Genomic DNA, 13,051 nt, shown 5'->3' with positions numbered 1-13,051 from the left:
ATGATCTCTTTGGTCTCCTCTTTACTAGATGGAGATGAGGGGTAGTTTGTGGATTGGGGCACATACAGGGAATCTTTCTTTCGGTTCATCACAATTAAGTAGGTTTTCAAAGTAACGAGACATTATCTTGCAGTTTTTTTGTTGGTCAGGCCGAGTGTGGTGTGCGTACTGTAAGACCTTCAGTGCACACACCATCAGATTATTTGACTTGTTGCTCTAACAAAGTAAGCGAGTGTCAGCAATATGTCTCGTGGTCTTATCATGGCGTATTTATCTTCTGCCATTAGGTCAGACGATAGAAATGCCACTTGCACGCTGAGAGTAGCAGATTGACGGTGACCAACTTTAAACAGAACTTGATTAATTTTCACATACATTTATTAAAATAATAACAAATATAAAAATTACTTAACTTGGTTCTGGATGCTATTTACAATTGACAATCTGAAGTTCCTTTGGTATTGATACATTAATCTTATTCTCACATATATCTCGGGTACTTGACGAAAGTGTCTATACATTTATCTTCATGGTAATGTACAGGAATATGGTAATCTTATTAGGCGCAGACTGAATCTTGACTATGGACTGGTACAGACAATTGTAGAACTCGTACAGACTGGTACAGACTATGCAGACTGGTACAGACTAATGCAGACTGGTGCAGACAAATGCAGACTGACTGGTCGAAGGTCTTTACACTCGTTATAATACCTCGCTCGTTCATGTATCACTGCGCGAGTGTGATGCGCGAGGAGAAAGTGTTCTATCTTAGCAGCAATCTCATTGGCTGTGTTACATATTAATACGCGGATCGGCGGAAGCAGAATTTGGTCCGTCTCTATGGCAGCGCCATCTCGTAGTGCGGAGATGGACGAGTGCTGCGCCTGCGCTGTTGTGCTTAGCGGGGCTCACTCTAGTGGGAAATTTGTGTACGCGCTGAATACGCGGAACTATGTACACAACACTGAGCTTTCCATTTTAGTCTCTAAAACAAAAACTAGGGGCTTGGTATCCTTTCAAATTCGATTTGAACGTCTGATAGAAGTCTCTGACATTGTTTATCTGGAAATGCTGATCGATCTGTTATAACTGCTGTTTCTCATGCAACTGCTTAGCCCTTCGTAGAGTTCTGGCTGCATATTTTCGAACTTCATGGAATACATCAAAATCATCAGGTCTCCTGGTAGAGTTCCACTTTTTCCATGCACTTGCTGTTTGGGCCACCACCTCACCACAAACCTCATTCCACCATGTATGATTCCTCTTTTTAGCTGTCAGGATTGTAGTATTAGCTGCTTGTTGGATCATGGAGTCAATGTCTGCCCATTTATGGGATTCAACTGTCAGTTACTGGTGGCATTGTTCCAATATGTTTTGATTGATTTTGAGCTTCGCAATATCATATTTATGAATTTTATTTCCGGTTTTCACGGTCTTATTGAGAGGGATGAAATTAATTTTGATCTTGGAGAGGTGATGATCCTTTTAAATTCAGTATTTTATCTGTAAAAAGGTTTCTTTCTATTATTTCTGATTGTTTGATGTTGTTTCTTTCTTATTTCTGTAATCCATGCTATCATTGATTCCTTCTTCCAGAACTACTCATTCAGTAGAGGTCTCTAAAAAAGATTAATCTTCTTTTAGCCATTACTTCTGATATTTTCTCAAAATTTTTGTAGATCTCCTCATTACTTCTCATTTTCCAGCCGTCTGTAGCTTGTATTGCAACCATTATTTTCTAATAATGGTCCTTTGAGGAACCTCTGTTCTGTCCAGCTTATAGTTCATCATTAGGCATCCTCATCCATATAAACATCCTGGTCATACCACTGTGGGATAGTGTCTTAGTTTTGTTTTTTTAGTTGTACATTTCTTGTTGTAAATATCCTTTGTCAAACGATTTGCTCTCTCCAGTTTGCTGACTCTTGCATCTACTGTTAATTCTTCTAGTCCATTTTGTTGTACAGTTTGTCCAATATATTTAAATTTACTTCCTAATGCTATTTTACATTTTTGTTTTTCTAAGAGTGTTGATGCATTGTTTGAAATTGTCATCAATGTTGTTTTTTCGGCTGAAATTTTGGGACCAGCTTCCTTTGCTATTTCTTCCAAAAGATTTCTTTCAATAACTGTCTGCCAGATTTTTTGAAAGTATATCAGAATCATCTGCAGAAGCCAGGCAGTTTACCTTAATTCCATTTGTTTTTCATCCTAAAATTATTGGTTCAATTTTGTGATTTTTTTTTCTCCAAATTCCAGATACTTTCTATTTTTTCTAGAATGCAGTGTACAGTAAAGGTGATAAACTGTCCCCTTGTCTAACATCAGTTTTTATTTCAAATGGTTGAGATACTTCTCCCATAAATTTAGCTTCTGCCATCCTATTTGCTAGTGTTTTGAGGATTATGTTTGCTTTAACACAAAATTCTTTGATGATTTTACCTATAATTTCTCTGCCTACCAAATCAAATGTTTTCTTGAAACCAATACATGATACTATTATAGGTTTGGTGATTAACAGTATGTGGAGAATTATCGATTTTCTAATAAACATCTGTTCTGTGCAGGGTATTCCCTTTATAGAGCTCCTCGAGATTCTCCCAGTTATTTGTCTAAAGTTTCTACAACTCTGTCCAGAGAATTTTTGAAAATATTTTGTATACCACTGGCAGAAGTGAGGCATCTCTGCAATTGTTGACATTTTGTGTGTCCCCTTTTTTTCATAGCTGTGGATTAATGCTTTCCATAATCTCTTCAGCTTTCCAAATGTTCTCAAACAGCAGTTGTAGATCATTTGTGTGTTCTGACTATTTCAATAATTTTGCTGTAGTGGAGTCTTCATTTGTTGCTTTGAAGTGTTGGAATGATTTGATGGCTTCATGAATTTATTGTTCTGTTAGTGGAAAATCTTCCTCCAGATGTTGTGGGACTGCTATTATATATTGCTACAATGTGCTGTTATTATTATTGTTGTTGTTGTTGTGGTTGTTTGGTTGCCTGTTCTTCAGCACTATCTTTCTGTTTCGTTTATCTATTTGCCGCCATTTTAGCCCATTTAACGGTATTTTTACCTTGTTTTTCACTTATTTGACCTTTTGGTGGCTCCTCTTGAAGAGATCTTATTTCTCAGCATTTAAAATTACATCATCTGCTGCTCTTTCGCAACTCAATTTCATCATGTCCAGTCTAGTTTTTTCATTCATTTAACCATCCATCTTCCTTGACTCAAGATCCTGAATTTTCATCCTTAATTCTTGAACAGTCTCATTTCTCTTTTTACATTTTCCAGATGAAGAAACTTTTGGTCCTCAAAGCTAAGATTAGTATCAGTTTTTTTATTTGTTTCTGCTTATGGCTGCTATATCTCTTTAGTTAGAATATTTTCTCTCTCTGTATTTGATTATAGTCTAAGTCTGAATATTTTTATAAGTACATTTATTGCTGTAGCAATGAGTAAAATAAATTGTATTGCACTGCCTGTAGCATGTAGCACCATTTTGACTGTTAGTCCTCTTGCTGTACAAAAAGTAGCTTTGATGATTACTTAATGCAAGTATTTTGTAAGAGCTGTGGAATGGTTAGTATCTGTTTATATTTTTCTGATTAATTCAAGCTCGTCAATGCACATCCTCTGTTAAGGAAATATTTGAACTGAATTTACTGTGTGTTAAATATAAGCGGTGGATCCATTGGGGTAGTCTTTTTGATAGAAATATGTCAAGGTGAACAAAACAGGAGATGAAACTTCCTGGCAGATTAAAACTGTGTGCCCGACCGAGACTCGAACTCGGGACCTTTGCCTTTCGCAGGCAAGTGCTCTACCAAAGCACGACTCACGTCCGTTACTCACAGCTTTACTTCTGCCAGTACCTCGTTTCCGCTGCAGAGTGAAAATCTCATTCTGAAAACAGGAGATGGTGAAGGAAGAGAGGGAAAAGATCAACATTTGCTTCTCATCAGCAATATAACTGGGTTGCAACATTCAGTGAAAATTATCTGTGACAGGAAGTTGTCAGAAATACATTTTTTGAAGAAACTTTATGTTTGTATAAGCATTTATTAAATTCAAAAAGTTGGATTTCATCTGTTAATACAAAAGATAATGTTTTGCATTGCAGGCATGCTGAACCTGTCAAAGATGAAGAATCGGCCAATGATTCATATTGGAGGATAACAGTATGTATAACTTAAACTTGAGATTCTTGAAAATAAAGCTAGTCAGTATTTCTTAACAGTACTGATTTAAATACATCTAAAGATCGCTGTTACCTAAATGAAAGTTGACGAGCAAAGTCTTAGTGGACATTTGTATAAAATTGTCATAGGTGTTATTTACAAGAAGAGTAAATAGTTTCAATAGGAATGTGGTGAGACATTTAACAAATGTCATGACCACACATTAATAGGACCTTATAACACTACCATTATGATATTAGTATGCTTTTACGTAAATAACAGAAACCCTGTCTCTATGTTGCCACGTATAACCCTCTTACTAAAATTTAATTTAGTTTCCAAATAAAATACACTATGGAAGGATAGTCCTGTTTATAGGAAAAGATAATCAATAGAGTTATCCTTCTTACAGCATTTACCATGTGTTGCATCTAATGGATAAGAAAATTTGACTATTCACTTCTTTTCCTAAGATCTTACCCAGTGGCTAGATAGAAACACAGTATGAATAATAATATACTGAAGCTAGGACAACTCATTTCCAAGTTCATTTAGTGGTATGAAACATGTACTTAATGGTCACCAACCTATCCTGGCAATGAAATAGTGAAGTATTGGAGAAGCAGAAATGTGAATTTTGCCTACTTTCTTGCTACTGTTTAGTTTGGCTCTTCAAATAAATTACCCCACTTAAACAATTTTGGGCTACATCTTTATGCATTATGTTTGTAAAAAAGAAAAAGCCCAGTAGATAACTTCGAGGAAGGTAAAAAAAATTAGCCGGGGTGGGGGGGACAACCTTTAGAAAAGCACTTTCCATAATCAAGGAACTTAAATACTTAGACACTAAAGCACACACTTTTTAACTGAACATTTCACTTAAAGAAAACCTCTTTCTTGGTGGAATTAACTTTCGAAAGCTATTATTTTTTGAACTAATTCTGTATAGCCATCTAACAGGTTTTAGTAACTTGGCTTCACTCTGATTGAATTTTATGTAACCAAACTACAACACTTTGCAATAGTTAAGAAAACATTTTTATTATTTACACTAAAGCTATTTAAATGGTGCCTCTTTACATTAACTTGGAACTTCATAAGTCTGTAAAACAGGACACTCGGATTAATCAAACACCAGGAAGGAACCCTATACAGATGTATGATTAGGATGAAATAACAGGGTGAGCCAGTTTCCGTAAAGTTCAAGAATGATTATTAAAACACAGTTTAAATTATTGGTTCATGCCCTACAAAGGTAAAAATAGAAAAAAATCTTATCTGTGGGCTGTAGGCTTGGGTGTGGCGAACAGTTATGGCGGCTAAACTACCCACACTACAGCCTGCAAGTTACTTGCTGTATGGGCTCAATTTCTCTACTTGGCTTCAATCAGTTTTACATACAGTAGCTCAACAACTCGCAGCTATGCTGCAAGCTGTTTGCAGTCTTCAACCGAGGCATTTTTATGAAAATTTGCAGGCAAAGCTTCTGCTCCACAAAGGAGTTACCTCAATCACTGCTGCCTACAGACTGTGTGACTTACTTCCCGCACTTGCTCAAGGTAGCACGCCAATTCGCCTTTCGAACCTTTTCCACTCTCCATAGCCATTTTCGTTTCAAACAAAAGCAGACTGGCTTTTACATAACGCCTATTTCTTATATTGTTCCTAAGCATGATCATTTCTTAAATTGTCAAATTTACATCAACATGAACAATTTATACACACAAATATTTTTAAATACAAAATGTTATCAAAAAATTAGTTAGACCCGTGGTATCCTTTGAAGAGGACTTGGGCAGGTTTATCATATCCTAGTACACATTATTTTGTTACTTCCCTTCAGATATTCCATTTAGCTACATCTACAATTATTCCCAATGTTCTGCCTTTTGAGGTGTCCAGTGCGGGATCCTCTGCACTTCCTGGGTGTATTGTAACGAGTTAGCTCCCAGGAGCCTCTCAAACCACAAACTCTTAGAAGATTCACTCTTCTTGTACTTACGTCAGCATTGTCACTTTTGTATTCAACCCCAATGCAATTTCTGTGTTTCATAGTCAATGTGAAGGTCCAAGGGATACAGAAAACCTGCACTGGTGCATCAGAATCCAATACTGGTCTCCCAGGAGCCACTGAAAGCACAAACTATAAGAAGATTCACTCTTCTTGTACTTAAGGCGGCATTGTCTCATTTGTATTCAATCCCGATGCAATTACTGTGTTTCATGGTCAATGTGAAGATCCAAGTAATACAGTAAACCAGCACTGGTGCATCGGAATCTAATACTGGTCTCCCAGGAGCCGCTCAAAGCACAAACTCTTAGAAGATTCAATCTTCTTGTACGTAAGTCAGCATTGTGCATTAAGTATTCAATCCCGATGCGATTTCTGTGTTTCATGGTCAATGTGAAGGTCAAAGGGATACATTTAACGTGCACTGGTGCATCGGAATCTAATACTGGTCTCCCAGGAGCCGCTCAAACCACAAACGCTTAGAAGATTCACTCTCCTTGTACTTAAGTTGGCATTGTGCCTTTTGTACACAATCCCGATGCAATTTCTGTGTTTCATGGTCAATGTGAGGATCCAAGGGATACAGTAAACTTGCACTGGTGCATCGGAATCTAATACTATTCTCCCAGGAGCCGCTGAAAGCACAAATTCCTAGAAGATTCATTCTTCTTGTACTTAAATTGGCATTGTCCATTTTGTATTCAATCTCGATGCAATTACTGTGTTTCAAGGTCAATGTGAAGATCCAAATGATACAGTGAACCGGCACTGGTGCATCGGAATGTAATACCGGCCTCCCAGGAGCCGCTCAAAGCACAAACTCTCAGACGATCACTCTTCATGTACTTAAGTCGTCATTGTGCCTTTTGTATTTAATCCCGTTGCGATTTCTGTGATTCATGGTCAATGAGAAGGTCCAAGGGATACAGTAAACCTGCGCTGGTGCATCCGAATCCAATACTGGTCTCCCAGGAGCCGCTGAAAGCACAAACTCCTAGAGGATACATTCTTCTTGTACTTAAGTCATCATTGTCCTATTTGTATTCAATCCCGATGCAATATCTGTATTTCATGGTCAATGTGAAGGTCCAAATGATAGAGTCAACCTGCACTGGTGAATGGGAATGTAATACTGGTTTCCCAGGAGCCGCTCAAAGCACAAACTCTTAGAAGATTCACTCTTCTTGTACTTAAGTTGGCATTGTGCATTTGATTTCAATCCCGATGCAATTTCTGTGTTTCATGGTCAATGTGAAGGTCCAAGAGATGCAGTAAACCTGCACTGGAGCATCGGAATCTAATACTGGTCTCCCAGGGGCCACCCAGAACACAAACTCTTAGATGATTAAGTCTTCTTGTACTTAAGTCGGCAGTCCCTTTTGTATTCAATCCCGGTGCAATTTTTGTGTTTCATGGTAATGTGAAGATCCAAGGGATACAGTAAACCCGCACTGCTGCATTGGAATTTGATACTGGTCTCCCAAGAGCGGCTCAAAGCACTAACTCTTAGAAGATTCACTCTTCTTGTACTTAAGTCGGCATTGTCCCTCTTGTATTCAATCCCGATGCAATTTCTGTGTTTCATGGTCAATGTGAAGGTCCAAGGGATACAGTAAACCTGCACTGGTGAATCAGAATCTAATACTGGTCTCCCAGGAGCCGCTCAAAGCACAAACAGTTAGAAGATTCACTATTCTTGTACTTAAGTCGGCATTGTCCCTTTTGTATTCAATCCCGATGAAATTTCTGTGTTTCATGGGCAATGTAAAGGTCCAAGGGATACAGTAAACCAGTACTGGTGCATCAGAATGTAATACTGGTCTCCCTGGAGCTGCTCAACCCACAACCTCTTAGAAAATTCACTCTTCTTGTACTTAAGTCGGCTTTGTCCCGTTTCTATTCAATCTCGATGCAATTTCTGTGTTTCATCTTCAATGTGAAGGTCGAAGGGATACAGTGAACCTGCGCTGGTGCATCGGAAACTATTACTGGTCTCCCAGGAGCCGCTCTAAGCACAAACTCTTAGAAGAATCACTCTCCTTGTTCTTATGTAGGCATTGTGCCTTTTGTATTCAATCCCGATGCAATTTCGGTGTTTCATGATCAATGTGAAGCTCCAAGGGATACAGTAAACCTGCACTGGTGCATTGGAATCTAATACTGGTCTCCCATGAGCCGCTCAAATAACAAACTCTTAGAAGATTTACTCTTCTTGTACGTAAGTCGGCATTGTGCATTTGGTATTCAATCCCGATCCATTTTCTGCGTTTCATGGTCAATGTGAAGGTCCAAGGGATACAGTACACCTGCACTGGAGCATCAGAATCCAATACTGGCCTCCAAGGAGCCGCTCAAATCAATTTCTTAAATGATTAACTCTTCTTGTACTTAAGTTGGTAGTCCCTTTTCTATTCAATCCCGATGCAATTTCTGTGTTTCATGGTCAATGTGAATGTCCAAGGGATACAGTAAACCTGCACTGGTGCATTGGAATCTAATACTGGTCTCCCAGGAATCGCTCAAAGCACAAACTCTTACAAGATTCACTCTTCTTGTACTTAAGTCGGCATTGTGGTTTTTGTTTTCAATCCCGATGCAATTTCTGTGTTTGATGGTCCATGTGAAGGTCCGACGGATACAGTAAACCTGCATTGGGTCATCGGAATCTAATACTGGTCTCCTAGGAGCCGCTCATATCACAAACTCTATAAGATTCACTCTTCTTGTACTTAATTTGGCTTTGTGCCTTTTGTACTCAATCCCGATGAAATTTCTGTGTTTCATGGTCAATGTGAAGGTCCAAGGGATACAGTATACCTGCACTGGTGCATCGGAATCGCATACTGGCCCCCAGGTGCCGTTCAAAACACAAACTCTTAGACGATCACTCTTCCTGTACTTAAGTCGTCATTGTGCCTTTTGTATCCAATGCCGCTGCAATTTCTGTGATTCATGGTTAATGAGAAGGTCCAAGGGATACAGTAAACCTGCGCTGGTGCACCGGAATCTAATACTGGTCTCCCAGGAGCCGCTGAAACCCCAAACTCCTAGGGGATTTATTCTTCTCGTACTTAAGTCGTCATTGTCCTATTTGTATTCAATCCCGATGCAATTTCTGTGTTTCATGGTCAATGTGAAGGTCCAAATGATACAGTCAACCTGCACTGGTGAATTGGAATCTAATACTGGTGTCCCAGGAGCCGCTCAAAGCACATACTCTTAGAAGATTCGCTCTTCTTGTACTTAAGTTGGCATTGTGCATTTGTATTCAATGCCGATGCAATTTCTGTGTTTCATGGTCATTGAGAAGTTCCAAGGGATACAGTAAACCTGCACTGGTTCATCGGAATCTAATACTGGTCTCCCATGAGCCGCTCAAACCACAAACTCTTAGAAGATTCACTCTTCTTGTACTTACGTCGGCATTGTGCATTTAGTATTCAATCCCGATGCGATTTCTGTGTTTCATGGTCAATGTGTAGGTCCAAGGGGTACAGTAAACCTGCACTGGTGCATCGGAATCTAATACTCGTCTCGCAGGAGCCGCTCAAACCACAATCTCTTAGAAAACTCACTCTTCTTATACTTAAGTCGGAATTGTCCCTTTTGTATTCAATCCCCATGCAATATCTGTGTTTCATGGTCAGTGTGAAGGTCAAAAGGGATGCAGTAAACGTGCACTGGTGCATCGGAATCTAATACTGGTCTCCCAGGAGACGCTCAAATCACAAACTCTCCGAAGATCCACTCTTCTTGTACTTAAGATGGCATTGTGAGTTTTGTATTCACCCCGATGCAATTTCTGTGGTTCATGGTCAATGTGAAGGTCCAAGGAATACAGTAAACCTGCACTGGTGCATCGGAATCTAATACTGGTCTCCCAGGAGCAGCTCAAACCGCAAACTCTTAGAAAATTCACTCTTCTTGTACTTAAGTCGGCTTTGTCCCGTTTCTATTCAATCTCGATGCAATTTCTGTGTTTCATCTTCAATGTGAAGGTCGAAGGGATACAGTGAACCTGCGCTGGTGCATCGGAAACTATTACTGGTCTCCCATGAGCCGCTGAAACCCCAAACTCCTAGGGGATTTATTCTTCTCGTACTTAAGTCGTCATTGTCCTATTTGTATTCAATCCCGATGCAATTTCTGTGTTTCATGGGCAATGTAAAGGTCCAAGGGATACAGTAAACCAGTACTGGTGCATCAGAATGTAATACTGGTCTCCCTGGAGCTGCTCAACCCACAACCTCTTAGAAAATTCACTCTTCTTGTACTTAAGTCGGCTTTGTCCCGTTTCTATTCAATCTCGATGCAATTTCTGTGTTTCATCTTCAATGTGAAGGTCGAAGGGATACAGTGAACCTGCGCTGGTGCATCGGAAACTATTACTGGTCTCCCAGGAGCCGCTCTAAGCACAAACTCTTAGAAGAATCACTCTCCTTGTTCTTATGTAGGCATTGTGCCTTTTGTATTCAATCCCGATGCAATTTCGGTGTTTCATGATCAATGTGAAGCTCCAAGGGATACAGTAAACCTGCACTGGTGCATTGGAATCTAATACTGGTCTCCCATGAGCCGCTCAAATAACAAACTCTTAGAAGATTTACTCTTCTTGTACGTAAGTCGGCATTGTGCATTTGGTATTCAATCCCGATCCATTTTCTGCGTTTCATGGTCAATGTGAAGGTCCAAGGGATACAGTACACCTGCACTGGAGCATCAGAATCCAATACTGGTCTCCAAGGAGCCGCTCAAATCAATTTCTTAAATGATTAACTCTTCTTGTACTTAAGTTGGTAGTCCCTTTTCTATTCAATCCCGATGCAATTTCTGTGTTTCATGGTCAATGTGAATGTCCAAGGGATACAGTAAACCTTCACTGGTGCATTGGAATCTAATACTGGTCTCCCAGGAATCGCTCAAAGCACAAACTCTTACAAGATTCACTCTTCTTGTACTTAAGTCGGCATTGTGGTTTTTGTTTTCAATCCCGATGCAATTTCTGTGTTTGATGGTCCATGTGAAGGTCCGACGGATACAGTAACCCCGCATTGGGTCATCAGAATCTAATACTGGTCTCCTAGGAGCCGCTCATATCACAAACTCTATAAGATTCACTCTTCTTGTACTTAATTTGGCTTTGTGCCTTTTGTACTCAATCCCGATGAAATTTCTGTGTTTCATGGTCAATGTGAAGGTCCAAGGGATACAGTATACCTGCACTGGTGCATCGGAATCGCATACTGGCCCCCAGGTGCCGTTCAAAACACAAACTCTTAGACGATCACTCTTCCTGTACTTAAGTCGTCATTGTGCCTTTTGTATCCAATGCCGCTGCAATTTCTGTGATTCATGGTTAATGAGAAGGTCCAAGGGATACAGTAAACCTACGCTGGTGCACCGGAATCTAATACTGGTCTCCCAGGAGCCGCTGAAACCCCAAACTCCTAGGGGATTTATTCTTCTCGTACTTAAGTCGTCATTGTCCTATTTGTATTCAATCCCGATGCAATTTCTGTGTTTCATGGTCAATGTGAAGGTCCAAATGATACAGTCAACCTGCACTGGTGAATTGGAATCTAATACTGGTGTCCCAGGAGCCGCTCAAAGCACATACTCTTAGAAGATTCGCTCTTCTTGTACTTAAGTTGGCATTGTGCATTTGTATTCAATGCCGATGCAATTTCTGTGTTTCATGGTCATTGAGAAGTTCCAAGGGATACAGTAAACCTGCACTGGTTCATCGGAATCTAATACTGGTCTCCCATGAGCCGCTCAAACCACAAACTCTTAGAAGATTCACTCTTCTTGTACTTACGTCGGCATTGTGCTTTTAGTATTCAATCCCGATGCGATTTCTGTGTTTCATGGTCAATGTGTAGGTCCAAGGGGTACAGTAAACCTGCACTGGTGCATCGGAATCTAATACTCGTCTCGCAGGAGCCGCTCAAACCACAATCTCTTAGAAAACTCACTCTTCTTATACTTAAGTCGGAATTGTCCCTTTTGTATTCAATCCCCATGCAATATCTGTGTTTCATGGTCAGTGTGAAGGTCAAAAGGGATGCAGTAAACGTGCACTGGTGCATCGGAATCTAATACTGGTCTCCCAGGAGACGCTCAAATCACAAACTCTTCGAAGATCCACTCTTCTTGTACTTAAGATGGCATTGTGAGTTTTGTATTCACCCCGATGCAATTTCTGTGGTTCATGGTCAATGTGAAGGTCCAAGGAATACAGTAAACCTGCACTGGTGCATCGGAATCTAATACTGGTCTCCCAGGAGCAGCTCAAACCGCAAACTCTTAGAAAATTCTCTCATCTTGTACTTCAGTCGGCATTGTCCATTTTGTATTCAATCCCGATGAAATTTCTGTGTTTCATGGTCAATATGATCGTCCAAGGGATACAGTAAACCGGCACTGGTTCATGGGAATCTAATACTGGTCTCCCATGAGCCGCTCAAACCACAAACTCTTAGAAGATTCACTCTTCTTGTACTTAAGTCGGCATTGTGCATTTAGTATTCAATCCCGATGCGATTTCTGTGTTTCATGGTCAATGTGAAGGTCGAAGGGATACAGTAAACCTGCACTGGTGCATCGGAATCTAATACTGGTCTCGCAGGAGCCGCTCAAACCACAATCTCTTAGAAAACTCACTCTTCTTATACTTAAGTCGGCATTGTCCCGTTTGTATGCAATCCCGATGCGATTTCTGCGTTTCATGGTCAATGTGAAGGTCCAAGGGATACAGTAAACCTGCACTGGTGCATCGGATTCTAATACTTGTCTCGCAGGTGCCGCTCAAACCACAATCTCTTAGAAAACTCACTGTTCTTGTACTTTAGTCGGAAATGT

At 40.0% G+C, this 13,051-nt stretch overlaps 1 protein-coding gene across 1 annotated transcript in view; it reads left to right on the top strand.

Moving 5' to 3' along the window:
• The window catches only part of LOC124554900 (molybdenum cofactor biosynthesis protein 1-like), a 60,324-nt gene extending 56,147 nt beyond the window's left edge, over positions 1–4,177 (top strand). Inside the window, exon 7 of the mRNA XM_047128589.1 lies at positions 4,122–4,177. Coding sequence (XP_046984545.1) covers positions 4,122–4,177 — 56 coding nt within the window. The remainder of the gene's footprint in view (positions 1–4,121) is intronic.
• The last annotated feature ends 8,874 nt before the right edge of the window (positions 4,178–13,051 follow it).

The sequence above is a fragment of the Schistocerca americana genome, chromosome X, assembly GCF_021461395.2.
Source record: "Schistocerca americana isolate TAMUIC-IGC-003095 chromosome X, iqSchAmer2.1, whole genome shotgun sequence".
In the NCBI taxonomy this organism is placed as follows: Eukaryota; Metazoa; Arthropoda; class Insecta; order Orthoptera; family Acrididae; genus Schistocerca; species Schistocerca americana.
This window is presented reverse-complemented; position numbering and strand designations above follow the sequence as displayed.